The sequence below is a fragment of the Ranitomeya variabilis genome, chromosome 2, assembly GCF_051348905.1.
Source record: "Ranitomeya variabilis isolate aRanVar5 chromosome 2, aRanVar5.hap1, whole genome shotgun sequence".
In the NCBI taxonomy this organism is placed as follows: Eukaryota; Metazoa; Chordata; class Amphibia; order Anura; family Dendrobatidae; genus Ranitomeya; species Ranitomeya variabilis.
In genome coordinates, this window is record NC_135233.1 from 137,068,643 (window position 1) to 137,096,427 (window position 27,785).

Consider the following 27,785-nt stretch of genomic DNA (forward strand, 5'->3'; position numbering starts at 1 on the left):
GCATTTAAAAGTGATTACCAGGTAGTCGTGGGAATGCCAGATTTTGAAGGTCACAACTGGTTGTCGAAGTAAAGGGTAAATAATGGAAAGTATGAGAAGAATAAATCCACCTGGACACCCTAACAGTTATGAGTAGTATTAGGTAATGTATGTAATACAAGCTGCTTGCTCTTATTCTCCCATGATGCTTTTAAAGAGCAAAATCCCAATTTCCACTCGGTCTTGCTAGGGCAGGTCCCTCTAGGATTGCCGATCTAATATGGTCACATATATTGAAGGAGACCTATGCTGAACACTTTTTGGAATTCACATTTCATTGCATATTATCAATATTAAAGAGGTTATCCACTACTTTACTATTGATGACCTTTCTTTAGGATAGGTCATCAATGCCAGATTGGTCGGGGTCCAACACCAGGTACCCCCGCCGATCAGCTGTTCTTGTTGTCGGCGGCTGCCGGAACTGCTCAATTGGGGAGCTTTTCCATTTAAGGATAGTGGCCAGGGCAGGGTACTGCATTTCTGCCTGTTTTTCAAATCAATAGGTGGCGGATATGCAGTACCCTGCAGCGGCCACTATCAGAGGACGGAGCAGTTCCTGCCACCGGTCGCAGCCAACACCAAGACGAGCTGATCGGTGGGGGTGCCAGACCCCATCAACCTGACATTGATGACCTATCCTAAGGATAGGTCATCAATGATAAAGTAGAGGAAAACTTCTTTAAAGTTTTTGTCATTACAAGTGGATATTTTTAGAATGAATTTCCAAGATCTATGTTGTGGAGATGCTGCCTGTAATTTAACAGATTACGGTTATATGTTCCCTTGGCTTTGAAACAGCCAAAGTAATCTTGTTTTTTATTTTCATGCCTGTGATAGAAAGTTGTAATCTGATTCGTTCTGAAGTCCAGGATCCCTAAGATATTGAGTTTCCAACACTGGAACCATTGTAATAGTTACATAGACAAATAACATGGCCTCACAGGTAGCTTGTAGTCAGAAGCTGACAGTTTTATTTGTATATTTTGCAGAATTACCTTTTCTTAAACTCATTAAATGATAAAGTGATGGTAAAATTGAGCAAAAACATCTGCATGATCATGTTCTACAAGCCATTGTTGGTAACTCCACGGCAGTCAGACAGGATCACACAAACTCCCTACTATCTGCTGCAGCCTTGGTGCTTTTGCGAATTAGTAAGCCTTGTGATGTCATGGCACGATACATGTCATGACATCTCAGGGGCCTACAATTCAGAAGATGTGCAAAGGATGCAGCAGACAGTAGGACATTCACAATGCTCTGGCTGCCATGGAGTACTTACGAGGTTGCTGAACCAAGACCTTGTAAATCATTTTGCTCAACTCTAGTGATGGTACATAGTAAGATGCAGAGCCAAACAAAGCCACGTGTCACAATCCTTCTCACTGTTCATAGGTGTGAATACGTTTTAAAGTGGTTGCTCCATGAAGCTTGAAGTGAGCCAAATATAGAGACACGTTCAAAAAGTAAAATGTTTGGCTATCCATGACTCTGGCAAAATCCAATAGGAATAGCCATTGCTATCTCTGATGGTCCATCCACAGACTAGGCTTTTCATTTATTGGGATTTACTGGCATTGACCTGGTCTGCTGTTAACCTGCGATTTCTGAGGCTGGTGACTCGGCTAAACTTATCCTCAGAAGCAGAGGTGACTCTTGGTCTTCCTGTCCTGGGGCGGTCCTCATGTGAGCCAGTTTCTTTGTAGCGCTTGATGATTTTTTTCAACTGCACTTGGGGACAATTTCAAAGTTTTCCCCATTTTTCGGACTAACTGACCTTCATTTCTTTAAGTAATGATGGCCACTAGTTTTTCTTAGAATTTGTATTATGGCAAGAAAAAAGCAGCTAACAGTCTATTCAGTAGGAGTAACAGCTGTGTATCCACCAGACTTCTGCACAACACAACTGATAGTCCCAACCCCATTTATAAGGCAAGAAATCCCACTTATTAAACCTGCAGGGCACACCTGTGAAGTGAAAACCATTCCCGGTGACTACCGCTTGAAGCTCATCAAGAAAATGCCACGAGTGTGCAAAGCAGTCATCAAAGCAAAAGGTGGCTATTTTGAAGAACGTAGAATATAAGACATATTTTCAGTAGTTTCACACTTTTTTGTTAAGTATATAATTCCACATGTGTTAATTCATAGTTTTGATGCCTTCAGTGTGAATGTACAATTTTCATAGTCATGAAAATACAGAAAAATCTTTAAATGAGGTGTGTCCAAACTTTTGGTCTGTACTGCACGTTGTAATTTTTTTGATTAATCACAATCTAAATAAGCAGATTGGGATAATTGTGGTAAATTTCTGGGCTGCTGAATCACTAGAACTCCAGAATTAGTACATGTGGCTGTATTATTCTACGCGTTTCAGAGTTCAAGAATCCTTCATCAGGAAACACCACAGGTGAAGGAGTCTTGAACTCTGAAACGCGTAGAATAATAAAGCCACATGTACTAATAATTTTGGAATTCTAGTGATTCAGCAGCGCAGAAATTTACCACAATTATCCCAATCTGTATCTAACGGCTGGTCCTTCCTGGACTCGTGGATCTGCTGCAGCGAATCCTTTCAATACTTCAACTGAGCTACTTCTGGAGAGTGCAATCCTATGGATTAACCTTTTAACCTTCTCAGATAAGACACTATTTGCACTCTTTCCTAGTTTTCATAGAATCTAAATAAGCAGAAATATCAGGCCATGTTCCCATGTGCTTTCTTTTGAGGATGCATTTTTTTCTGCCGGTGATAATACTAAAATATTCTCAGCAATATTCTCAGACTATTCGACGTTTACTGTGCTTTCGTGGGAAAAAAAAAAATCACTACAAAATGCACAGTTCAATGGCTTGAAACACAGTGGGCATTAGTTTTTATGAATTCATATCCACTTTTCTTTAACTGTTAAGTGGAGGATTTTTTTTCACAAACAAAGTGGGAAAAATGCAGCACTTACACTGTGGGAACATGGTTTCAAAGTGCAAAGCTTATACCTCTTTTTGTTTGCTGAGTGTTCATACTATATAATGTGTGCACCTACCATATATGCTTGTGTCCTTGGTCACCTTGTTAGGCAGGTTTCACACATCAGACATTCCCCGAGTACAGAGCACCATAGCCAGACCAGCCATTGCTCTCCTGACCACAACCTCTATGGAAGCTATGAAAGCATTGAGTTTCAGTCAGGAAACCATTAACTGGGCAAGCATGGCGGTCTATACTTAGACGGTTCATTATAGATGTGTGAAATTGGTTTTATGATGACTGCCAATTTGAAATAATATTGAACAAAACCCAGCGATAAACTGCAAGATCTGAAGGTAAAACCATGTCCGTTTATTTCATGTGCATCAAATAAAACAGACTGTGATAAATTCAGTCTAACAAGAGCAGTCTCCAGTTCTAAGGTCTCTTCCATAGTTAATTCTTAAAAAAAAAAAAAAAAGAAAAGAGTACCAGTAATTATTTTATTAGGGAGCAGGTCTGTTTAAAGTTTATTGAATAATGCAGTTGTCTGTAGAAATCAAAAAAATGACAATGAAGGTATGGCCAAAACCTATCAAATCTGTGAAAATTTGCAGTTTTTAAATAGTTATAGTAATACGAATGACCAATATATATTCTTTGTTACAACGCCCTCAATCTATCAGTAAAAAAAAACAAAACAAAAAAAAGGAATTCGTTCAGTAAACATTCTTTCGTAAGGAATATTTCCCTTATTTCAGTGATTTCACCATTTTCTTGTTTACATATGCTAAACATACCAATCAGTGGTTCTCACAATTGAAAAAATAAAAGCACAAAAAAAAGTTTACACTCTTTTACAGGTAAAAGATCATCTTGAATTCATCTGTATAACCTTAAGGGCATAGAATAGTTTTAGCTTCATTAACTATTACATAATTAGCTTCTTACATACAAATATGGACATATTTGGCTGTGCTTCAAAGCCTGTGTGTGTAAAGTCCATGCCAATGCAGCTCAGAATTTGAAGTCACCAGGGTTGTCTTTACTGCTGCTGGGTTTGACCTGTTCGTGCAATGAAGCCTCCTCGCAGCTCGCTGTGGCAAGGCATTTTTCTGTAGACTCATCAGCGTCTGGGTCCAAGCCTTCAGGGCACTGGAGCTTTAAGAGCTCTTCTCGGAGCTGAGCCGTATGTCGCTGCACACAAAGCAGAAGGAAAAGTATGGTCAGCATGTCATTGCAATAAATTGTTCTCTCTAGAGCCACAAAGCACAGTGCTGCATGGAAGTCGCTGTGTACGCAAAACGTACTCCGAGGAGCCTCAGGGACCTCCCGGCATCAACAGGTGAAAGGATGTGCTGATCATGCAAGAGGGAATTCTGAGAATGACTTACACTAGTCATAGACGTAAATTCGCTTGAACAACTAGGTCTCAATAGTCAGATCAACCAACTTACCTTTAGTGCCGCTGCATGGTGTGACATCGTCCTGCCGACGCGCTTGTCACTGCTGAACTGCTGAATATCTACTATCCAGTCCTCACATTGAGCCATGATCTCTGCTCGCTTCAAGTAAAAGTGTTTATGAATCACCTACAATGTTCAAGAAAATATTATTGGTTCCATCGGATCCAGAATGAATCAAACATTTCCGGTGAAAAATGCAGCAAGAATAGTTATTGTCAATTATAATCCAAAATCCAGTCATCCATAAGGGATCCTATAAAAAAAGAGGTTGTCTGGGGAGTAAAGGAGCTTTATAAAATGCTCATATTGGTAAAAAACGTATAAAACAAGCAACGACTGACCTCAACAATCCCCCTACCACTTGTGTTCCAACATTGCCTAGTCCACTGCTTAAAGGGATTCTGTTAGCAGGTTTTTCTTACCTCATCTGGGAAAAGCATAATGTAGGTGAAGAGAAGCTGAATCCAACGATGTATCACTTAGATACTAAGTGCAGCCATTCTGACAAAATCAGAGCTTTTAGATTTACAATGAAGCAGAGCTGATAAAGCTAGCCCCACCCACACCAGGCTCTGCATGCACAAAGTCCATAGACAGTGAGCTGCTTATCACAGCAGGAGGGGCCATAGCTGGACTAATGTAGTCCGGCAATGTTAATCTCTTAGTGACAAATCCTTCAATGTTAGCAAACTACAGCACACACTTTGACCAGTGACACATCCCTGAATTTTGTGTTTCAGCCTCTATTTTCTGCTGTCTTTCAATTACATGGCAAAAACCTGCTGACAGTTTCTTTTAAGTGATGACATGTGACGTGATGGACATGTTACCGCTGCAGCCAATGATCTAACTACAGCCAATGCATCTCTACAGCGGGAAGCAAAGACCATCAAGCAATCAAGCAGTGTCAAAACTGGGATTGGTGAGGGAAGTGTTGCTTTTCTAATTTATTTTTAAACTTCTTTTGAAACCATTTTTATTGCCCATACAACCCTGTTAAACTCATGACTGTATAGACTACAGAAGACACAAAACTATGGTAGATTCCATCCTTAATATTACATATAAGATGAAAAATAAGGGAAAAATAGGCATACCGGTATGTGGAAATTGTGAAAATGTGAAATTGTTCAAAACCTCCGTCTATACAGTGCAAAATTGGTCTGTTATGGCAAGAGAAACCGGACAGTCGGCGGAAAACATGGATGAAAAAAGGAAAGTACAAATTGACCATGAAAGCCCAGACATATGAAAACACAGTCTTTATTAGCGATGACAAAAAATTACAGGAAGTGACCATATGAAAACAAGGGGCGCACACCCATGATAATAAAACTCAAATATCTTGAGGGAGTCAAATAATCATATGAAGAGATAATGCTGGTGAACATTCGCCACTATATACAGTATTGCATGGTTAGTATCCTGTGTCCGAATATAAAAGTTGTTCTAGTCTAAGGGTCATAAACCTGCATCAGCCTTTTGAAAAATCAAATGGATCAGTGCAGGCAATGCTCAATATAATGATGGTAGAAGACTCCTTCTCCTGAGGTGGTGTCCACCATTACTCGCGTTTCGGCTGTCGCCTTCACTCCTATTTATATTTAGCACTGAGCGTTGCCCGCACCTAACATTGCACGAAGCACTGATGCATGTTTATGGTCCTTATACTATAACATACCTTTAGATTTGGACACAGGATACTACCCATGCCTTACTGTATATAGTGGAGTGTGCTCACTAGCGTTATATCTACGTATGATTATTCCACTCCCTCAAGACCTATGGTTTTATCCTGTGTATGCGCCCCTTGTTTTTATATGGTCATTTTTTCTAATCTTTTATCACCTGATCATTAATAAAGACTGTCACATACTTTGATATATCTGGGCTTTCATGGGCATTTATTTCCTTTCCTTTTTTTCATTGATATTACATGTGTTGATCGCGGTTATCATTTGCTAGGTATATTTGCAGGACGAAGCCCAATTTTATTACACAACACATAAATGACAGTTCTCTGCACTCCTATTAGCGGGGCTAATGCTCCTCGAGTCATATTTAGAATAACCTTCCTAGTATAATCCAGAGGGAAACTTCTTATCAATATTCATTTCCTCTTTAAGAGCAGACAATAAAATGTGAATAGTCTGAGCAGTCGGCAGCCACAACCTTAGTACCTCGTTTTGCCATCAGAGTACCAATTAAAGCAGTGGGATACTTGTTTACGGAAAGAACAGATTCTCAAATCTTCACCCTTGACATAAGCTGACGGTTCAAAATGAAAACAATCACACAAATGCTGCTATAATTAATGACGAGCAGCTTCATTTTATGAGGTGGGATAAAGGAAGAGATACAAATGAAAAGTCTATTCCAGTGGAATGTGTCTCTGGCAGGAAGGATGAAGACTGTGCCACAAGAAGCATCCCATTAGCCCGGAACATTGAAAAACACGGCAACCTCTGCTCCGATACACAACCGGAACATGACTGGAATATCAATGTCTGAGCTATATACACAGTAAGGAAGGGAAATAATCTGCAACACTGTTTCCAATGGCAGAAGAGGAGCTCTCACAATATATAGGTGGGCTTTGCCGTATGTGTGGTCTTCACCTTGCAGCTATATAAAAGGTATTTTACTTCCTTTCAGGAGAATATGATAATGTACTCCGCTCCGGGCTAATCTCGAAGATTGCTCCGCTGTGGATGAAGTCTAGAAACTACGGCCTATTCCAGGGGTCTGTATTCACAGAAATAAGTATGTAACAGACAACAAATGTAATAAACACACTAGCGCTCAACCACCACAAAAATCCTCAGCTGCTAGGATCAAGACAAAGTGCCAATTCTGTCAAACAGAAGACTGGAAAGTGATATAAGATGATGCCACGCTTAAGGATAAATTAACAAAAAGTACTGAGAAAGGAGCAAACCAGTGCTCATTTGGTGATCCAACGTGGTGCACTACAATGTGGAAAATTGAAACTTAGAAGTGCCGCTGGGGCTTACTACGCGATTGTTAAAAAGCAACCTTGCACATAGGGTCACCACACAGTGCTACTGACATTGGCTGATGCAAATAAGAATGATGCCCAGAGTATACAGATCGCCCCCTTAGGACGGTAAATTCCACTGTGACGTCACATACGGGCAGGGCCTGTCAGCCATTTTTTTCCTCCTCGCTTGGTATCCAGGGACAACACTAGCCGGGGAATCCCTGGATCTGCATAGCTCCCGATACCTTGGCACTAGCACTGACAGCCTGCACACTTCACCGCACGCAACTCTGCATACGTAGCTAAGCCAGTGGCTGCAGGTGCTCCCTTTGGTGCCAGCATTAGCCACAATCTGGGCATTGATTCACCTGCACTAACATAGGCAGCCCCCGGGGAAGGTACCCGATATACTACCTACTACAACTAAGCACTTTTGTCATATTTATTGGGTACTGCCTAACTGTTTATGGTCATTCATTATTATCTGACTGTTTTTTGACTGTTATTTACCATCCTAAGCTCTTTTTTATATACCCAGTTAGGGCTTGTAATGGTAATGTTAGACCCCCCTACGCTTAAAAAAAAAAAAGAAAAAAAAAAAGGAGAGCCTTGTAAAGGTGGTCTCACCCAGTCTTTAAATGGAGAGTCCATTGTGTGCAATACATTTCCATTTCCCACGCATGGGCAAGGCTATTATCAACATCGAGAAAGTGTCTTATTTTTTGTCTATGATTGTAGCTCTAAAACTAAGGTTGAGTTTCAATACCACACAGTCCATGGACAAACATGGTGAGGTTCTTGAAAACCTATTCTCAGAAATCTCTCTAAGTTTTCCAATGTCTTCAATACAGATCCTTAACTGCCCAATTCCAGAGATGTGTAACTTACTGGGTGTGTTACAATAAAATCAGTGTTTCATCAGCAGGGGATCATCAATAAAGGTCCAGTTGTCTTGTGCCATGTAGTCCTCCTGCTCTATGTAACTCCCCCCACCACTGATTAGCAGTTTTTGGCCAATGCACAGTGTACTCAGAAAGCTGCCAATCAGTGGTGTGGATGGGGTTATACAGGGTTCCGCATTCAGAGAACTGCTAGGTCTGCAGCAGAGAAAACTGATTTTATCAGAACTACACCAAGCAGTCCAGTGAAATATCGCTGGAATCGCCATTTTTTGGTCACATGATCAATCTGTACGCTCAAGAGCTGCAATAAAAAGGTTAGATATGTCAGGTTCAAAGTAATTTCACCGTTAATACAGAATATTCAAAATTACAGCCCTCTATAGGTAAAAGGGTAAATCAGCAGAAGTACAAGACTTATTTGGATGGTAAGGGATTGGCAAGTAAAGGCTGAAGCACAATATGGGGAAGAACTGACAATTTGGGTAAATTGTACAGCTGATATTTCAGCATTCATGGCATGTTACACGTGCCCATGAACATTAAACAATGGCTGGCCAAAATTGCGGTTTTCAATGGGACCAGATGACTTATGTATAAGGACGTCCTGATCTTCAACAACAGACGTCAGGGAAAAGAAGGATTAGGAATACTGCACTTCACCACTAAATATTTGCAGCCAGAGGTATTCGCTACAGATTATTTTCCTCTCCCTATTGACACCTTAATTGAATTCTGTAGCATAGGAAATTTCTGGAGTCAAACCAGTTTGCAAATTTTTGATATGCCCTCCTTAGGAGTACACTGGAGGTCATCCCTAGCCTCTACAAAGGACTCAATACAGTTTCAAGAGCGCCTTGTCACTGATCTGACGGACCTGTTAATATCAGAGAAAAAAACCTAGACATGTTCTCTCCTTGGCGGTGTGTACTAATAAAACAGAAATGCATGTCTGATCGTAATGCTGAGTAGTGACCCTTATAATTATTCTGGACATAAATCAGAGGAGAGACTACTTATTTTTAGATCCCTGGAATAAATGTGTGCCCTTTTCAAAGTCAGACCTGACAAGAGAAGTAAAATAGAAGGGTTATGTGATTGCGGGAAGCAGGACGAAGGGAATGAGTAAATATCTGTGAGCTCAGGCTCATCTCGTCTGCGGAGAAGACATTAGACTGCTGCACTCTGTGGGAGGAAACCATTTACAGGTCATCATGGCCAAAATGGACGGTTGCATCAGTATTGTGCACCAGTGCGATGTACCCTTGAGATGTACTGGCAGGAACGTCCCAGCGACACAGCAAGAGAACAATCCTATATCTGCGGCTGCAATAGAGACCACACCAGAAATGTACGTCTTATGTACTGGAGAACCACGTGCCGGGATGTGGGTGAGCTGTGGACACCGAGATCTCACGCAGCAGTTCCCAGAAGAATTTCCCTTGGGAATAGGAATCCAATTTTCCTCTCAGGAGCAAGGACACAAACACACAATAGGACCGAATTCATAAAAAGTCAATTTATCAATGTGTTTGGCAGTGAGGGGTAATACCTAAAACATTAAAAACCAACAGGGACTATACAGAGGTATTGAGGTGTTGGAGCCACTCTTGATATATTTATATAACACATAGCTTTATAAATATGTTTATGCAATACACTTCTTCTTGCCTTTGGTTTCATAAACCAGAGATGATGTCCATCATTTTCTTAATTCTCCAACAATTAATCTCGCCAATTTCGGACCAAAACATGTTAATAAAAATGGATTTTGCCTCATCTATAGGATAGGTGATAACTTATAATATTGGTACAACCCCTTAAAAAGAACATAATGTGTTGTGCCTAGAGACGCTAAGCTGCTCAATTACCGATGGACAGGATTTACCTGTGTTTTCTGCAGATACAATGTAATTGCTGTGTAATAAAGAGCTGTACAGTGTCTTATTATATTTGTAGCTAGATGGGCAAGGTTATGGCACCTAGATAGGACTGAATGATCGCTCCTGAATGCAAATACATATGTTGTGGTTCTCTAAGATGGCTAGCCGTCTGGTCCCCACAATGCAGGAGGAGACGCTATACAGACTGTGTGAATGCTGTTCAATTTTATAGCATTGTCTGGTTTAGAGAACTTGCTCTGATATGTCCAGAGTTAATGGGGGTGACTATCATTTATCTATACACCAGACTGGAGATTGAGTGCAAACATCTCTGGAGACCCCAATGCACATCCATACATGACAGTGCCAGACAAAGCGCCGTACTGAGCCGATGGTGGGAGCAGGGAGACATCCGGCCGCTACAGACACACATCTGTATTTTTCCATCAGTGTAAAAGGCTCTTTCTTAGGCTACTTTCACACTAGCGTTAACTGCAATCCGCCACAATGCGTCGTTTTGCCGAAAAAACGCATCCTGCAAAAGTGCTTGCAGGATGCGTTTTTTCCCCATAGACTAACATTAAGCGACGTATTGCGACGTATTGACACACGTCGCAACTGTCGTGCAACGGTTGCGCCGTGTTGTGGCGGACCGTCGGGACCAAAAAACGCTACATGTAACGTTTTTTGCTCACGACGGTCCGCTTTTTCCGACCGCGCATGCGCGGCCGGAACTCCGCCCGCACCTCACAATGGGGCAGCGGATGCGCTGGAAAAATGCATTCGCTGCCCCCGTTGTGCGGCGGAGACAACGCTAGCGTCGGGAACCTCGGCCCGACGTACTGCGACGGGCCGAGCCCGACGCTAGTGTGAAAGTAGCCTTACTCTCCTGTGTCATCCGGTATTGCCTGAGTTTTGAAAACTTTTTTTTTAAAACTGAAGTTGACTGGTGAAACTTATTTATCCACTGACTATCAAGGAAAACTGAATGAAACATGGATGGAGCACTGAAGCACAAAATAAGTTTGCAGTTTTTTCATCTGTGCCTAATGAAACCCTGTAGACTTTAATGGCTGACTTAGTCGCCACACAAATGAAAATAGGACCTGCGCCGAGTCTTACAGACTGGACACAAGGATCTGTTTATATAACAGGTGTGTGTATAGATCAATGACACTCTACGGATCAGTGTGCAAAAAGGTGTGTGAATGCAGCCTTAAATTTGGGAAAACAATACCAATTCAGGCAGCATGATCTGCAGAGTATGATCTCTGTGCTGGACTTCAGTCAGAAACGATTTATTTTTCTTGCATACTAGAAAAAACACTGTATCATCACTTTGCTGTACCAAATCTGCATCCATTTTTGGTAATAGTGTCCATTATTACCACAGGTGTGGGATCCATTTGTCCAGTATTAAACATTTTTTGAAAATTCCAACAATCTGTTACACCGTAAACAGTAGAAAAAAAAACCCAACAGGTGTGACACATGGATGGCATCCATGTGCTATCAGTTTTTTTTTCAGTGGACCCATTGACTAATTTTGACATGTCTTTTTTTGCAGGCAGACATGAAAAAAAAAACCATGGGCAGTCTCCATAGACAACATTGAGTAAGAGATCTAATACAGACCGAACTCGCCAATATCGATGTTTTGACAGAATCAAATATTTATCGGGGCCTTCTAAACTTTCCCAAAAGATAATGTCGGGGAGAAAAAGGGGGGGGAGGGGGCGACAGGACAAAAGGATGTGGCATGACTGATTACTGATCCTTTTGTTCTCAAAGTATAATATGAGCTTGTAGATTGTGAGCCCTCGTGGGCAGGGTCCTCTCTCCTGCTGGACCAGTCGTGACTTGTATTGTTTAAGATTATTGTACTTTTTTTTTTTTTTATTATGTATACCCCTCCTCACATGTAAAGCGCCATGGAGTAAATGGCGCTATAATAATAAATAATAATAATAAGCCATATGATAAGTGTATGGGGGAGAGCTTTAAGATTAGCAACCGATCTGCAGATTAGTATCTTTGGGCTCATGCAGACGTCAGTGCAAATCTGTTTGATCACTGACCCGAGCGGGCCCACCTCATAGAAATATATGAAGCTGGGACGTTCAGGCTGAGAGAGAGGGGGTGAGTTCGTGCATTGCAATCCAAGACCGGACCTATTTGCATGAGCACTTAGGTGTATGGCCAAGGGGTTCACAAACATCTTATTAACAATTAGATTTTTAAATGTAAACTCTCTGAGAAGTGGAGAAATACTAACCCTTTCTACATGCAGATAGCCTTTTCAAAAGCAAGAGGATTTGATCTCTAGCGCTGTCAACTGGATGTAGAAATCCTAAAAGTCAATATCGACTCTAACGAGCTTTGCCACGATAAAAAGCCAAACCAGAAACTCCATTTGCAGACACACATTTCAGGCTGTTGCAAACCCTCAGTACAAAGCAGGAGATCTGATTTGGCTAAGGCTGGTTTCACACTTGAGTTTTGATCTGCAGTGTTTGTACAGAAAAAAACGCATGCGTTTTTTTCCCCTATGTTTAACATTAAAAACGCATGCTTTTTTTTGTACGCGTTTGGCCGCGTTTAACGACGCATGCGTTTTTTTGCTGCATGCGTTCTGTCGCAGAAATGCAACATGTAGTAATTTCTAGAGGTGTTTTTTTTTTTTGCCGCAAAAAAAGCATGCTTTTTTTGCGGCAAAAAACGTATTGTTGTCTATGTAAACGCATGCGTTTTTAAGCACATGCGTTTGCTTCCGTTAAAAACGCATGCGTTTTTATAGAAAAAAACAAGAATACACCCTGATAAGCCACCCCCCACCATCAAGGTGATAAAGGGATCCTAACCCTAACCCTACCCCTAGGGATCCAAACCCTAACCCTACCCCTAACACTAACCCTACCCCTAACCCTAGGGATCCTAACTCTAACCCAATCCCTAACCCTAGCTATTTCTATTTATAGTGGGTTTTCTAGTTGATTTTGATGATTGGCAGCTGTCACACACTTCTCAGCATGCGTTTCAAAAATGCAAACGCATGAAAAAACGCATGTAAACGCGTCAAAACGCCACGTTTTTTTTACCGCATGCAAAAACGCATGCGTCTAAAAAAACGCAGCGTTTGCACGCGTTTACATGCGTTTTTTCACCACCTGCGTTTTTTTTTTAAACGCTGCGTTTTTAAACGCAAATGTGAAACCAGCCTAAGTGAGAGGCCTCTGACTGGGAGACTAAGGCTAAGTGCACACGTTGCAGAATTGCCACGGTAATTTCCGCAGCAATTCTGCAACTCCTGCCGTGGGTATATCGAATGTGGAATTGGCATGCATATTCCTAGCGTTTTGCAAGCATAACTAGCTTGCAGAATGCTAGCGCTTTTCAAGCGATCTGTAGCATCGCTTGGAAAACTGATTGACAGGTTGGTCACACTTGTCAAACATAGTGTTTGACAAGTGTGACCAACTTTTTACTACTGATGCTGCCTATGCAGCATCAATAGTAAAAAAGATATGTTAAAAATAAAAAAATTTAAAAAATGGTTATACTCACCTTCTGATGGCCCCCGATCTCCTCAGCGGTGCACGTGGCAGCTTCCGTTCCTATAGATGCTTTGTGTTCAGGACCTGCGATGACGTCCCGGTCACGTGACCGCGACGTCATCGCAGGTCCTGAACACAAAGCATCCATGGGAACGGAAGCAGCCGCGTGCACCGCTGGGAGGCGGGAAGACTCCGGGGGCCATCAGAAGGTGAGTATATCACTATTTTTAATTTTTTTTTTTTTTTTACCAATTATATGGTGCTTAGTCCTTGGAGGAAAGTCTCCTCTCCTACACCCTGGGTACCAACCGCACATGATCTGCTTAGTAAGCGGATCAATGCATTCCTAGGTGTGCGGAATCCCCGCGATTCTGCAAATTTAAAGAACATGCTGCGTTTTTTTCTGGAAAGCGTTTCCGCTCAGGAAAACAACGCAGCATGTGCAAAAAATATACGGATTGCATTCTATTAAATAGGATGCTTAATGTGAGCGTTTTTTCCGCGGTTTTATAGCGAAAAACTGCGAAAAAAAGCGACGTGTGCACACAGCCTAAGGGGAACGTTTCTCCTTGCTCAGAGTTCTAAACTGGTGTAAGGAGTAGTGATGAGCGAGTGTACTCGTTGCTTGGGTGACCTCCGAGTATTTATGACTGCTCGGAGATTTAGTTTTCATCGCAGCAGCTGAATGATTTACAGCTACCAGCCTGCTTGATTACATTTGGGGGTTCCCTAGCAACCAGGCAACCCCCACATATACTCAGCCTGGCTAGTAGCTGTAATTCACTCAGCTGCCGCGATAAAAACTAAATCTCCGAGCAGTCATAAATACTCAGAGGTCACCCGAGCGTGCACGGGAAAACCGGAGCAACGAGTACACTCGCTCATCACTAGTAAGGAGATTTATTGGCCATGCAATGCACTTCAGGGATTTTAAATATGCAAATAACCTCTTCAGAAGGATCAAGTTCTCTTGCTTCTGAACAAGCTATTTGCATACTTAAAATTCCCAGAGGAGCATTGCATGGCCAATAAGTCTCCTTACGGCAGCTTGGCAACCTCGGCAAAGAAAAACGTTCTCCCTTAGAAACCCAATCCTTTCTAGAGACTGAATATAAACTGGGAAAAAAAGCAAACATAAAACACAGGCTGGACTACAAGGATCGACTCATATAAACACTGACCCATCGTGGACTACAGAATTAGGTCTTATTTGCCAAGCCTTCTCTTCATTATATTTTATTGGCAATGATTAGAATGTAATTATGTATCAAGTTCACCCAACTGCTTTGAACTATTTTCTGCTAATTGTTATGCTCGTGATAAGTCATTCCGGCTCTCCATTACAAAGAAATATGCAAGCCACTAATAATTTCAGCAGAAATTACTTCAATTATCCAATATTTATGTCGGCAGATTATAAATCAGTCCTCATTCTTTTCAGGGTGTTTGACCGGCAACATGCCTGGAGGTAGATGCTATCTTTCTTTGCTGGACATACGATGTCTAACATGTTTAACATCCCATTTCATTTTAAAAGCAGGAGGCAATATTTCATCTTTCAATTTTCTTGGTTGAGCCGTTTCTTGGAAGAGGGGCAAGATGTTATCAATTATACCTCCGGGAAGATATAAACCTGGTATTTCTGACACTCACGCACCTTTACACTCAATTAGACATGTGAAATTGCCCAGGAAAATTTATGGCCAGTGTCAAAATAACTTTGGTTGTGGCATAATTACTAACATTTACTATAGGCAGGGTGCATAAATATAAACATGGACCGGTTATCTTAATTTGAATCGAAAAATAAAAGCACATACAGAGCAGCCGCTCTGCCGAGCCCATCACATGCAACAAATATTATGTCCCTACAACATTTACATATACGGCACAAACAAAACCAGATTGTGTACAGACAGTAAAACATTCAGATAAGAGAGGGGTGGGGGTGCATACTTATCTCATCAGATAAAATAAAAGGCCATTATACAATGATATGTATATCAGACTTATAGCGAAGAAACCAGACATTATGGCCATAGAGCCCAGGGAAGCGTTTATGGGGTACGGGAGCAGCACAGGTGTTCCTGCCATCATTACCTATGCCTAGAGGTAACAGAGGGCATAGTAGCATGGACAAAACCCCAGCGCAAATCAGAGACAGGATATCATGGGCATGAAAAAACGGCACTTGTTTTAAAGGACTGGGAAATGTATATGCCTAGTATAAGGCATCACCAAAGTGGGGGTGAAGTCTGTGTTTGATGGGTGTAAAAAAAAATAAAAATTTGGGGCTTAAAAAAAAAGGCGCTATTTTAGGGCTTAGTCGTTTTTCAGACATGTGTCAAACTTCCAGAGAGGGGAAAATGTCAGCACGAGTACCTAAAACAGTTCCAGACGTTTGGCTCAAAGAGTTTTTGGGACTTAGTCATTTTTCTGGAAATTTCTGATTTTGTGAAAAATCTCATATTTCTCCTACTTCCACCCCAGATGGGTTTCTCTATGTTGTAGAGCATCCCAAGAGTCCCCAAAATGGGAGTAACACAATCTCCATCTGTGACATGACATCACACGAGCCCTCAAGTCTGGAACATTTTATTAGACAGCCGTTTGGTAGTATAGTCTATAACAGTGTCATGGCCAAAACTCTTGGCACCCATGGAATTGTTTTTCGCGTTTTTTCGCTATAAAAACGTGATAAAAACGCGAAAAAAACGCTAACATATGCCTCCTATTATTTTAAGTGTATTCCGCATTTTTTGTGCAAATGTAGCCTTTTTTTCCGCGAAAAAAATCGCATCGCGGAAAAAAAAGCAACATGTTCATTAAAATGCGGAATTGCAGGGGATTCCGCACACCTAGGGGTCCATTGTTCTGCTTACTTCCCGCACGGGGCTGTGCACACCATGCGGGAAGTAAGCAGATTATATGCGGTTGGTACCCAGGGTGGAGGAGAGGAGACTCTCCTCCACGCACTGGGCACCATATAAGTGGTCAAAAAATAAGAATTAAAATAAAAAACAGTCCTATACTCACCCTCGATGTCTTCCCGCCTCCACTGCACGCTGTCGCTTCGGTTCCAGAAGCTGATGTGCGGTGAAAGACCTGCCGATGACGTCACTGTCCTGTGATTGGTCGTGAGCGGTCATGTGACCGAAGGTCCTGTGCGCACAGACCAGCTATAGGAAGAGGAACGGACGCCGGTGAGGAGATGTCTGGGTGAGTATAAGCATTTTTTTTTTTTTTTTTTTTTTTTTTAAACATTCTACCTTTTACTATAGATGCTGCATAGGCTGCATCTATAGTAAAAAGTTGGTCACACTTGTCAAACACTATGTTTGACAAGTGTGACCAACCTGTCAGTCAGTTTTCCAAGCGATGCTACAGATCGCTTGGAAAACTTTAGCATTCTGCAAGCTAATTACGCTTGCAGAATGCTAAAAAAACGCGAAAAAAAACAGAAAAAAAACGCAAAAAAAAAATGCGGATTTCTTGCAGAAAATTTCCGGTTTTCTTCAGGAAATCCGCAACGTGTGCACATACCCTAAGTATTTCTCCCAAAAAGTTACTGCAATTACAGGTTTCATTCTGCAAGTTTATTTACTTTGTGTGTACTGTAAGAGCAACAACAAAAAAAGAAAGAAAAAAAAGGCAAAATTGGATATCATTTCACATGAAAGCCCAAGAATAGGAAGGACAAAATTGTTGGCACCATCAACTTAATATTTGGTTTCCCAATCTTTAAAATAAAATACCAATCAATCGCTTCCTTTAACCATCAACCACCTTCTTACACCTCTCAAATGGAATTTTTAACCACTCTTTTGCAAACTGCTCCAGGTTTCTCATATTTGAAGGGTGCCTTCTCCTCAAAGCAATTTTAAGATCTCTCCACAGGTGTTCAATGGGATCTAGATCCGGACTCATCGCACCCACTTCAGAACTCTCCAGTGCTTTGTTTCTATCCATTTTCGGGTGCTTCTTGAAGTATGTTTGGAGTCATTGTTCTGCTGGAAGACCTATGATCTCGCGAAACCAGCTTTCAGACACTGGGAACTACATTGCGACCCAAAATATTTTGGTAATCTTCAGATTTCATGATACCTTGCATACAGTCAAGGCATCCAGTGCCAAAGGCAGAAAAACAACCTCAAAACATCTGTGAACAGCCACCATATTTGACTGTAGGTGCTGTGTTCTTTTCTATTTTGGACTCATTCTGTTTTCGGTAAACAGTAGAATGATGTGCTTTACCAAAAAGCTCCATCTTGGTCTCACCTGCCACAAGACACTTTCCCATCAGGATTTTGGTTTGCTCAAGTACGTTTTGGCAGACTGCAGTCTAATGTTTTTATGTCTGTGTCAGCAGTCGAGTCCTCCTGCCATAGCGATTCATTGCTTTCAAATGTCGACGGATAGTTTGCGCTGACAATGATGCAACCTGATCCTGCAGGACAGCTTGAATTTCTTTGGAACTTGATTAGAGCTGCTTATCCACCATCTGGACTATCCTGCATTTCAACCTCTCAGCAATTTATCACTTTAGTCCACGTCCAGAGAGATTAGTTACAGTGCCATGGGTTGTAAACTTCTTTATTATGATGAACACCATGGACAAAGGGACATCAAGATCTCTGGAGATGGACTTGTATCCTTGAAATTTTTCAACAATTTTGGTTCTCAAGTCCTCAGACAGTCTTCTTTCTGCTATCCATGCTTAGGGTGGCCCACACAGACACAATGCAAAGACTGAATCAACTTCTCCCCTTTTATCTGGATTCAGGTGTGATTTTCATACTGCTGACACCTGTTACTCGCCACAGGTGAGTTTGAGCAAGCATTATATGCTTGAAACAAGATTGTAGACCCACAATTTTGGAAAGGTGCCAACAATTTTGTCCACACCATTTTTGGGGTTTTGTATGAAATTATGTCCAATTTGCCTTTTCCCTTTTTTTTTTTACAATTGCTCCAATACAAACTAAATACACATGTGTATAACAAAACATGTGTAATTGCAATAATTTTCTGGAGAAATACATAATTTTTGTCTCTTTTGGCCATGACTGTACCTTTTCATGAAGAAATTTAAGGCATTAAGTGTCCAGATGTAATATGAGATGGTCTCTTCAAGCTTATGCTTCTCTTGGACACACGTGGCATATTCACAAAATACACCCTAACTGGGGGGTTGGCTCAATCACATTACTGCAAGTTGCTGCAGCCACTGTAAATAGGCAAGAAAGACCAACAGACGAAAAGGGAATAGGCTATAGATAAGAAAATCCCTTTTATTTTGTAAACCAGATTACCGAGAAAAAAACTCCATAGAGATGTTGGTTTAAGTTGGAATTTAGGGGGAGGCGTGGCTTGCTATCAAAGCCCAGGAGCTCACACTCCATCCTAACTTGACCCAAATCAGGGGGTGGCATGTGTGTCTCTGACTTTTTGGCCTACCAAAAAAAGCTTCAATACTTCGCTGCATCTTGAATACAGTCATAAACCCGCTCAATAGAATTTGGTCCAAAATAGAAGAACACTTAAACCCAACTTCATTCACTGATCTGCTGTGGGGTGGAAAAACCCTCAGATCAGAAACATCTTTTTTGTCTCCTCTTTATCGCACCTTGCTAAATATTTGGGATATACTGGCTTCTAAATATAAGCTTTCACCATTTCCGGGTCAATTATCTCGAATACATTTTCCACTCGAACACAGCAATTTTAGACACCTGGGTTCACAAAATGCACCAACTTCCCAGATGAGACATCATGTCTCGTCAAATGGGTTAAAACTAGTGATGAGCGAATATACTCGTTACTCGAGATTTCCCGAGCACGCTCGGTTGTCCTCCGAGTAATTTTTTAGTGCTCGGAGATTTAATTTTTTTCGCCGCAGCTGGATAATTTACATCTACTAGCCAGCTTGATTACATGTGGGGATTCCCTAGCAACCAGGCAACCCCCACATGTACTTATGATGGCTAAGAGATGTAAATCATTCAGCTGAGGCGATGAAAACTAAATCTCCAAGCACTAAAAAAATACTCGGGAGGACACCCGAGCGTGCTCAGGAAATCTCAAGTAACGAGTATATTCGCTCATCACTAGTTAAAACCAATCGAGGACCTTATCTCCAACGAATTCACCTACGGTCAGGCCTGGTTGGAGCACCGCTGTGTCCATAGTCTCCTCTACGCAATCCCTTCTTGTGAAAACTGGACAAGACCTTTAACTGAATTTGAAAAAAATTTGTATCAGGGAAGAACCCCCCCTCCCATTGTCTCTTTGATGTGCGGACTTGTTGAAGAGGGAGGAGACCCTAAACTCCCCACTGCCATTCCAATTTAATTTGGAACAGGAACTTGTGGGATATTTCTTCTTGTCTGAGTGGAATAGGGCCTTTGTCTTTACTCATAAGCACTCCACCTAATGTCATATCCAGGAGACAAATTACAAGATCATATCCAGGTGGTATAGCACCCAAGATTGTATATAACATATGTTTCCCAATGTCTGAAATAAGTGTTGAAGGTATGACTCTGCCATTGGCAATATGACCCACATTTAGTGGTCTTGCCCTCGAATCTCCAGTCTCTGGACAGGAATTTTTGACCTCTACAACAAACTCTTTGGTACTACTCTTCAAAATATTCCAGAAGCAGCACTACACTCATCCCTGCCTTTGTCCATTTACTCCTTCAAAAATGGGCATTTTTAAAATATTTTTAGTAACCATGAGACAGATTATCCCTAGACATTGGAGATCAACTACTATTCGTGATGGGCGAACGTGCTTGGATAACATCTTATCCTAGCATGCTCAGGTGTTATCCGAGTACCTTTGGCATGCTCGTACATTATATTCGTGTCCCTGGTGCTGCATTATTTGCAGTTGTTAGACAGACTGAACACGTGGTGATTCCTTAAACAGGCAATCCCTGCATCCTTTTGTTAAGGCAGTCTAACAGCCGCAAAACATGCAGCCATGGGGACAGAAACATAATATACGAGCACACCCAAGGTACTCTGGATTAACACACAAGAGTGCGCGAAGATGACGTTATCCGAGTACGTTCGCTCATCAATAACTTCTATCCCATCTAAATTGGAGAGGTTCGTGGATAACCTGATTCATATGGAGGATTTTATAGTCAGTAAATAGACAGTTGGCTATGGGCAGGCTCATATGAATACATGAGAGCTAAGCGGCTTTGTACCCCTTTCACAGATTCATCTGAATCTAAAACTTGGATAGCCTCTCCTTTTTAAGGGGGGTGATGAGAGCAAAAGGAGAAATAGGACATTTAATTGTCCAAATGAAGTACATGGAAAGTCCTTCTATTTTCCTCCAGTGTTACCTTTCATATCTGCCCCTTCTCTCAATGTATATTGTCTTTTGTGACTTGACATTTTCTTTACACAGTTTTTTTTTATTCTATTGAATAAATGCCGATGTTAATAATGTTAACCTCTACTTATTGAGTATACGAGGTTAAATTTGTTAAATCTCAATGTTGCATATGGCATATATGGTGAAATGTTCAGCAGTTTATTTCTGTACATCACTTGTTATATCCAACTTGTAATAATAATAAACTTTTTGAACCATAGGTTGGAATTTCAAGGAAGTGCTATAAAGGAATTTCCTTCACACTCTATATATAAACTCGAAACAGAGCTTTATTTTAATAGTTGTCTAAAATAAGTACCGTATATACTCGAGTATAAGATGACCCGAGCATAAGCCGACCCCCCTAATTTTGCAACCAAAAACTGGGAAAACTTATTGACTCGAGTATAAGCCTAGGGTGGAAAATGCAGCAGCTACCGGTATGTGTCAAAAATAAAAATAGATACCAATAAAAGTAAAATTAATTGAGACATCAGTAGGTTAAGTGTTTTTGAATATCCATATTGAATCAGGAGCCCCATATAATGCTCCATGCAGTTCTTTATGGCCCCATAGATGCTCCATATAATGGTCCATGCAGTTATGGCCCCATAAATGCCCCATATAATGCTCCATGCAGTTATGGCCCCATATAATGCTCCATGCAGTTCTTTATGGCCCCATAGATGCCCCATATAATGCTCCATGCAGTTATGGCCCCATAGATGCTCCATACAGTTATGGCCCCCTAGATGCTCCATATAATGCCCCATATAATGCTCCATGCAGTTTTGGCCCCATAGATGCTCCATATAATGCTCCATGCAGTTATGGCCCCATAGATGCTCCATATAATGCTCCATGCAGTTATGGCCCCATAGATGCCCCATATAATGCTCCATGCAGTTATGGCCCCATATAATGCTCCATACAGTTATGGCCCCATATAATGCTCCATACAGTTATGGCCCCATATAATGCTCCATGCAGTTTTGGCCCCATAGATGCTCCATATAATGCTCCATGCAGTTATGACCCCATAGATGCCCCATATAATGCTCCATGCAGTTATGGCCCCATATAATGCTCCATACAGTTATGGCCCCATAGATGCTCCATATAATGCTCCATGCAGTTGTTTATGGCTCCATACAGCATTGTGCCACATGTAATGCTGCCGCTGCAATAAAAAAAAAAAATACTCACCTCTCGTCGCTGCCCCTCACCGTCCCGTCTCTCCGCACTGACTGTTCAGGCAGAGGGCGGCACGCACACTAATACGTCATCGCGCCCTCTGACTCGCACAGTCACTGCAAGAGGACGGGGAGACGGAGCGGCGCCCGGCGAATGGAACGCGGACAGGTGAATATGAAATACTCACCTGGTCCCGGCGCTCCTGACGCTGTCCCTGCCTGTCCCATGGTACCGCAGCTTCTTCCTGCAATGAGCGGTCACTGGTACCGCTCATTACAGTAATGAATATGCTGCTCCGCTCCCTATGGGAGTGGAGTCCATATTCATTACTTTAATGAGCGGTACCATGTGACCTGAATAGAGGAAGAGCTGCAGCGAGGGAGACCATGGGACAGGCTGGGACAGCGTTAGGAGCGCCAGGAGCAGGTGAGTATGCGACAGTCCTCTCTCTCCCCCTCACCCGCCGACCTTCACTCGAGTATAAGCCGAGAGGGGCACTTTCAGCCCAAAAATTTGGGCTGAAAATCTCGTCTTATACGCGAGTATATACGGTAGATTAGGGATTTACACTTTTTGCACTCCTCGACCAGTTTAGAAAAGATTTACATGTTGTAAGTCAAGGAACCTATATTTATGGATGAGTCATTATCAGGAAAATTGTGTTTGCAGATCACGGTATTTGGGTGCACAGCTGCAAATAAAAGAGGTCAGTGAAAGATAGAGGAAACTACTATAAAATGTGACGGTGTGATAAAGAAAAACAGTAATGTCCCTTTATTCTGAATATATGAATTTTCACAAAACCTGACAAATTTATTTGTGAAGTAAAATTGTTATCCAACAGTCAAAGAATATTTCCTTTGGGAGATGTAGTGTAATTTAATGTCTGAGTCGTGAAGCCTCTGGTTCTGCGTTCAGCAAAATGTATTCCCATCAAATCCAGTTCACAGAGGCAGGCAGCTGGAGAGACAAGCACTTTGTAAAAGTCATTATCTGCTCGCAGTGAGCAATTGCCTTACCACCAGGCTATATCCATCTGGATTTATCTCACTCCTCCACCTTTCTAAGGGAGAGGCCGAGTGTCAGCCGCACTTGTACAAGTTATTAAGACAACCAGCGGTACAGATGGCTACAAAACTAAGTGACTTGCCTGTGCTGGCCTCTGTGCTCCTCATTTCCATGCTGACAACAACAAACACAGAGCAGCATTACAAGACACTACTTTTCAGCACATTCACACCTCATTATCCGCTAAGTGCTGCTGGCTTCTTATGCTCGCTGCTGCCTCTACCACCATGAAACTGGCGTCTGATGTGCCGCAGAGCTTTGGGGCTATATGGACTTTGGTATGAATGGCTCTGCTAATTCTGTCTTGATTGAGCTAACCTTAAAGGTCATTTAATACCTTCTGAAGTCTATTTTTATAGCGCATTACTCCATTGCCCAGTTTATGAGTCCATAAGCAGGAAACAAGAGTCCAGGCTGATACGGACCAAGAGACTTTATAAGGACCCATCTGAATGTCGCATTGACACTGGGCTCAGGCCAAGAGTGCATTTTTTTGAATGGATAGTAATCCACTGGTGACAGCTTATCTCCTGTGACAACCAAAGGATCTGGCATGCTAAGACACAACTTCCCCAATTTTTCTTTGCACCATTGGTAACATAGTAACATAGTTAGCAAAACCGAAAAAAGACATTTGTCCATCCAGTTCAGCCTATATTCCGTCAGAATAAATACCCAGATCTACGTCCTTCTAAAGAACCTAATAACTGTAAGATACAATATTGGTACGCTCCAGGAGATCATCCAGGCCTCTCTTGAACCCCTCGACTGAGTTCGCCTTCACCACCTCCTCAGGCAAGGAATTCCAGATTCTCACTGCCCTAACAGTTAAGAATCCTCTTCTAGGTTGGTGGAAAAACCTTCTCTCCTCCAGAAGCAGAGAATGCCCCCTTATGACCGTCACCTTCCTTGGTATAAACAGATCCTTGGAGAGATATTTGTATTTTCCCCTTATATATGGTTATTAGATCGCCCCGCAGTCGTCTTTTTTGTAGACTAACTAATACTAATTTTGCTAATCTCTCTGGGTATTGTAGTTCCCCCATCCCATTTATTAAATTTGTTGCCCTTCTTTGTACTCGCTCTAGTTCCATTATATCCTTCCTGAGCACCGATGCCCGAAATTGTACATAGTACTCCATGTGCAGTCTAACCAGGGATTTGTACAGAGGCAGTATAATGCTCTCATTATGTGTATCCAGACCTCTTTTAATGCACCTCATAATCCTGTTTGCCTTGGCAGCTGCTGCCTGGCACTGGCTGCTCCAGGTAAGTTTGTCGTTAACTAGGATCCCCCTAGTTAACATCTGTCGTTAGGTCTGTTGGGGGAGATAAATTCTACACCCTGTTAGACATTAAATCATCAGCCAGTCTGGTCAAAATTAGTGAATTTTGTAAAAACTCATCTAATGTGTATGGTCCCCGCAAACAGCGCACTCTGATAACATAGGTCAATTCAATATATTAACCTTCAACTGTACAAGGCACTTGCCGTAAATTTTTCCTATAAGATCCAGTTGTTTCCATGGCAAATAAGAACTTGCTATTAAAAGAACATGAATATTTGGTTGTGTAATGGTTTTTTCTATGGCATGATAAATGTTGGATAGATCATCATTCAGTTGTTTCAGTTGACAGCTGTCTTATTGTTGGACTGTCTTGAAGTACTTGATGTTACTGTTAAAAAAACCCCTAAATACCGTTTGCAGTTTATAAGACGTACCAGCTTTTAAGACGCATCCCAAATTTTTAAAAGAAAAATAGGAAAACCCTTTTTTTTTAATAAAATGGTGGTGCTTCTTATGATCTGTGCATCTCATTGCTTACCGAGGGTGGTGACTGCGGTGAAGCAGGGTTGCTGCTGGCAGAGGCAGGAGTGGGGCGATGCTGTGGACCCCAGGCTGGAAGGAAGGGGTGTTCGGAGGTGCGACACTGCGTGTGTTTGGTGGTACGGAGGCTCCTCTGACATTTTGTGAGAGCCCGTTGCCCCCGCACTTCCATGGTTTACATTGCGGTGGACTCTGGGAAAATGGCCACCTGGGTCACACATGCAAACATGGAGGAGATCTCGGTGCCTTAATCTCGATTCATGAGATCTCGGTGCCGAAATCTCGATTCATGAGATCTTGGTGCCGAAATCTCCATTTGCACATGTGCCGACCCCTGCGGCCATTTTACTGGAGTCAACCGCAATGTAAACTATGGAAGTACGGGCGCTTCGGGTTTTCACAAAATGTTGGCGGAGCTCCCACATCACAGAACACCTGCAGTGTAGCACCTTTCAACACAGTTTCCTTCCAGCCTTGGGTATGCAGCATCGCTCCACTCAGTCTCTGCCAGCAGCGACCCTAGGACCCCGCTTCACTGCAGCCAGTAAGGCGTATTCTAATTATAAGAAGCACCCCCATTTTCCTTCCAAATTTGGGGAAAAAATGTGTCTTCGAATCCGAAAAAACATAAAAGATTTGGATAAGCCACTGCCTCTCTTCGGTAGTAATGGTCGATGGGGGTCGAGGTCCTGAAACAAGCGGTCACACAGCTAAAAACGCAGTTCATCCTCTAGTATGAGCAACGTGTTTAACGGGAACCTGTCAGCAGGATTGTGCACAGTAACCTACCGACAGTGTCAGGACGGCGCCGATATACTGATTAAAATGAAACCTTGGTTGATGAAATCCTTCTTATGGTTGTTCGTGCCCCAGGGCGGGCTGGGAGGTGGGGGTCTTCATGTGGTGCTCTGAATAGATATTCATAATGCAGACTGCTGACAGGTCACTTATCCCTCAGTCACTCGCCCCCTAGTTTACATAATGAATATCTATACATACTTTAGAAAAAAAAAACCTTCTGCCGGCCGTGGCACCCGCTCTATAGCATAATTGCATGTTTTATGTGCTGATAACTGTTCTTCATGTTATTCAGCAATAATAATAATAATAAAAAAAAAAATTTGAAAATGGCGACCGCCGCAACCGCGCATTAGCAGCTATCGGTGTATATAGCTGTGATCCGATAGCTGCAACTGCGCTTGCGCTGCCATCTTACTGGAGAAGAAAAAAAAATTCCTCCTCTAAGATGGCGCAGGCCTGCAGAGTAGCAGCTATCTATGATCTCCGATAGCGGTTACTGCAACGCCATCTTGGAGGAGGATTTTTTTTTCTTCACCAGTAAGATGGCGTTACCGGCGCATGTGCAGTAGCGGATTACAGCTACATACACAGATGTCCACTATTGCGCAGGCACGGCTGCAAGTCTTTGGCATCAAGACCCGGTACTAGGGGCCGGAGCATTCAGCTGCATAGAAATACATGTAGCCGCACGCTCAGGGTGTTGGTGTGTGGGTTTCTTGCATTGCACTCACAAGTGTGACCCCGGCCTAGGACTGATTTCATCAACCAAGGTATCACTTTAATCAGTATAACGGCGCCGACCATACACTGTGTGTAGGTTACTGTGCACAATCCTGCTGACAGGTTCCCTTTTAGGAATCAAAAGAAAAGCCTCCCAGGATCAATGGTACGAACAGATCTATAATGTATTCAAAATTATTTCAAAGTTTAGTTCCTTTTTTTTGGATCGATACAAAATGCTTGACCACAACTACAAAAACACTCAGTATTAGTTATTTCTACAGAATGTGCATGAATTTCTACAAAAGTCCGCTCATGTGAATGAGAGTCACAAAAATGTATACATCAAATCATTGAGACTGAATCCTTAGATCTATTTGTACCCTTTAAGGGTGAAATCTAATTTTGTTGATTTTCTTTTTGCATAAGGTTTTACAACTGCTCCATTTATTGGAAACAACCCCATTCATACGAATGGAACCTTATTCAGTCGCAGAAATTTCTACAACAAAATCCGCAGAGTGTGAATTCACTCTAAACACAATAGTTCTATAAAAGGAACGAACGACTGTATGAAACCCAAAGTATATAATCCATTGGAAACTTACCTCTTTAAAACATGGTGAAGGATTCCTAATTTGTTCTAGCATGGCCCACTTGACGGTGGCCTGTCTGATATTCCCATCATACTCTCTGGAGCTTTGTGTGCCACTTGGTGTACCTCTAGAACGCTCATATCCCGGCTCATTAAAGTATGGTTCGGATACAAGGATAAGGGACTGGACTGACACTAATACCTACAATCAAGGAGAAATCAACATTTACTACAATTACAGAAGGACATAAGAATTGGGAAGATGAGATTGAGAAGCACAAGCTGAATTTTAATGCACTGTGAATGTCAATGTTTGGAATTCCTTATACAGAGCATAAGAAATTCCATAAAGCTAACAAGTGTTAGATCAAG

At 41.9% G+C, this 27,785-nt stretch overlaps 1 protein-coding gene across 7 annotated transcripts in view; it reads right to left on the reverse strand.

Moving 5' to 3' along the window:
* Positions 1-3,499: 3,499 nt before the first annotated feature.
* Positions 3,500-27,785, reverse strand: part of BIRC6 (baculoviral IAP repeat containing 6) — a 397,034-nt gene continuing 372,748 nt past the window's right edge. For all 7 annotated transcript variants that reach the window (XM_077283020.1, XM_077283019.1, XM_077283017.1 and 4 more), the window contains exons 72-74: positions 27,427-27,615; positions 4,468-4,602; positions 3,500-4,207 (exon numbers count right to left, since the gene is read on the reverse strand). In XM_077283020.1, the coding sequence (XP_077139135.1) occupies positions 4,028-4,207; positions 4,468-4,602; positions 27,427-27,615 (504 nt within the window). In that variant the 3' untranslated portion in view covers positions 3,500-4,027. The remainder of the gene's footprint in view (positions 4,208-4,467; positions 4,603-27,426; positions 27,616-27,785) is intronic.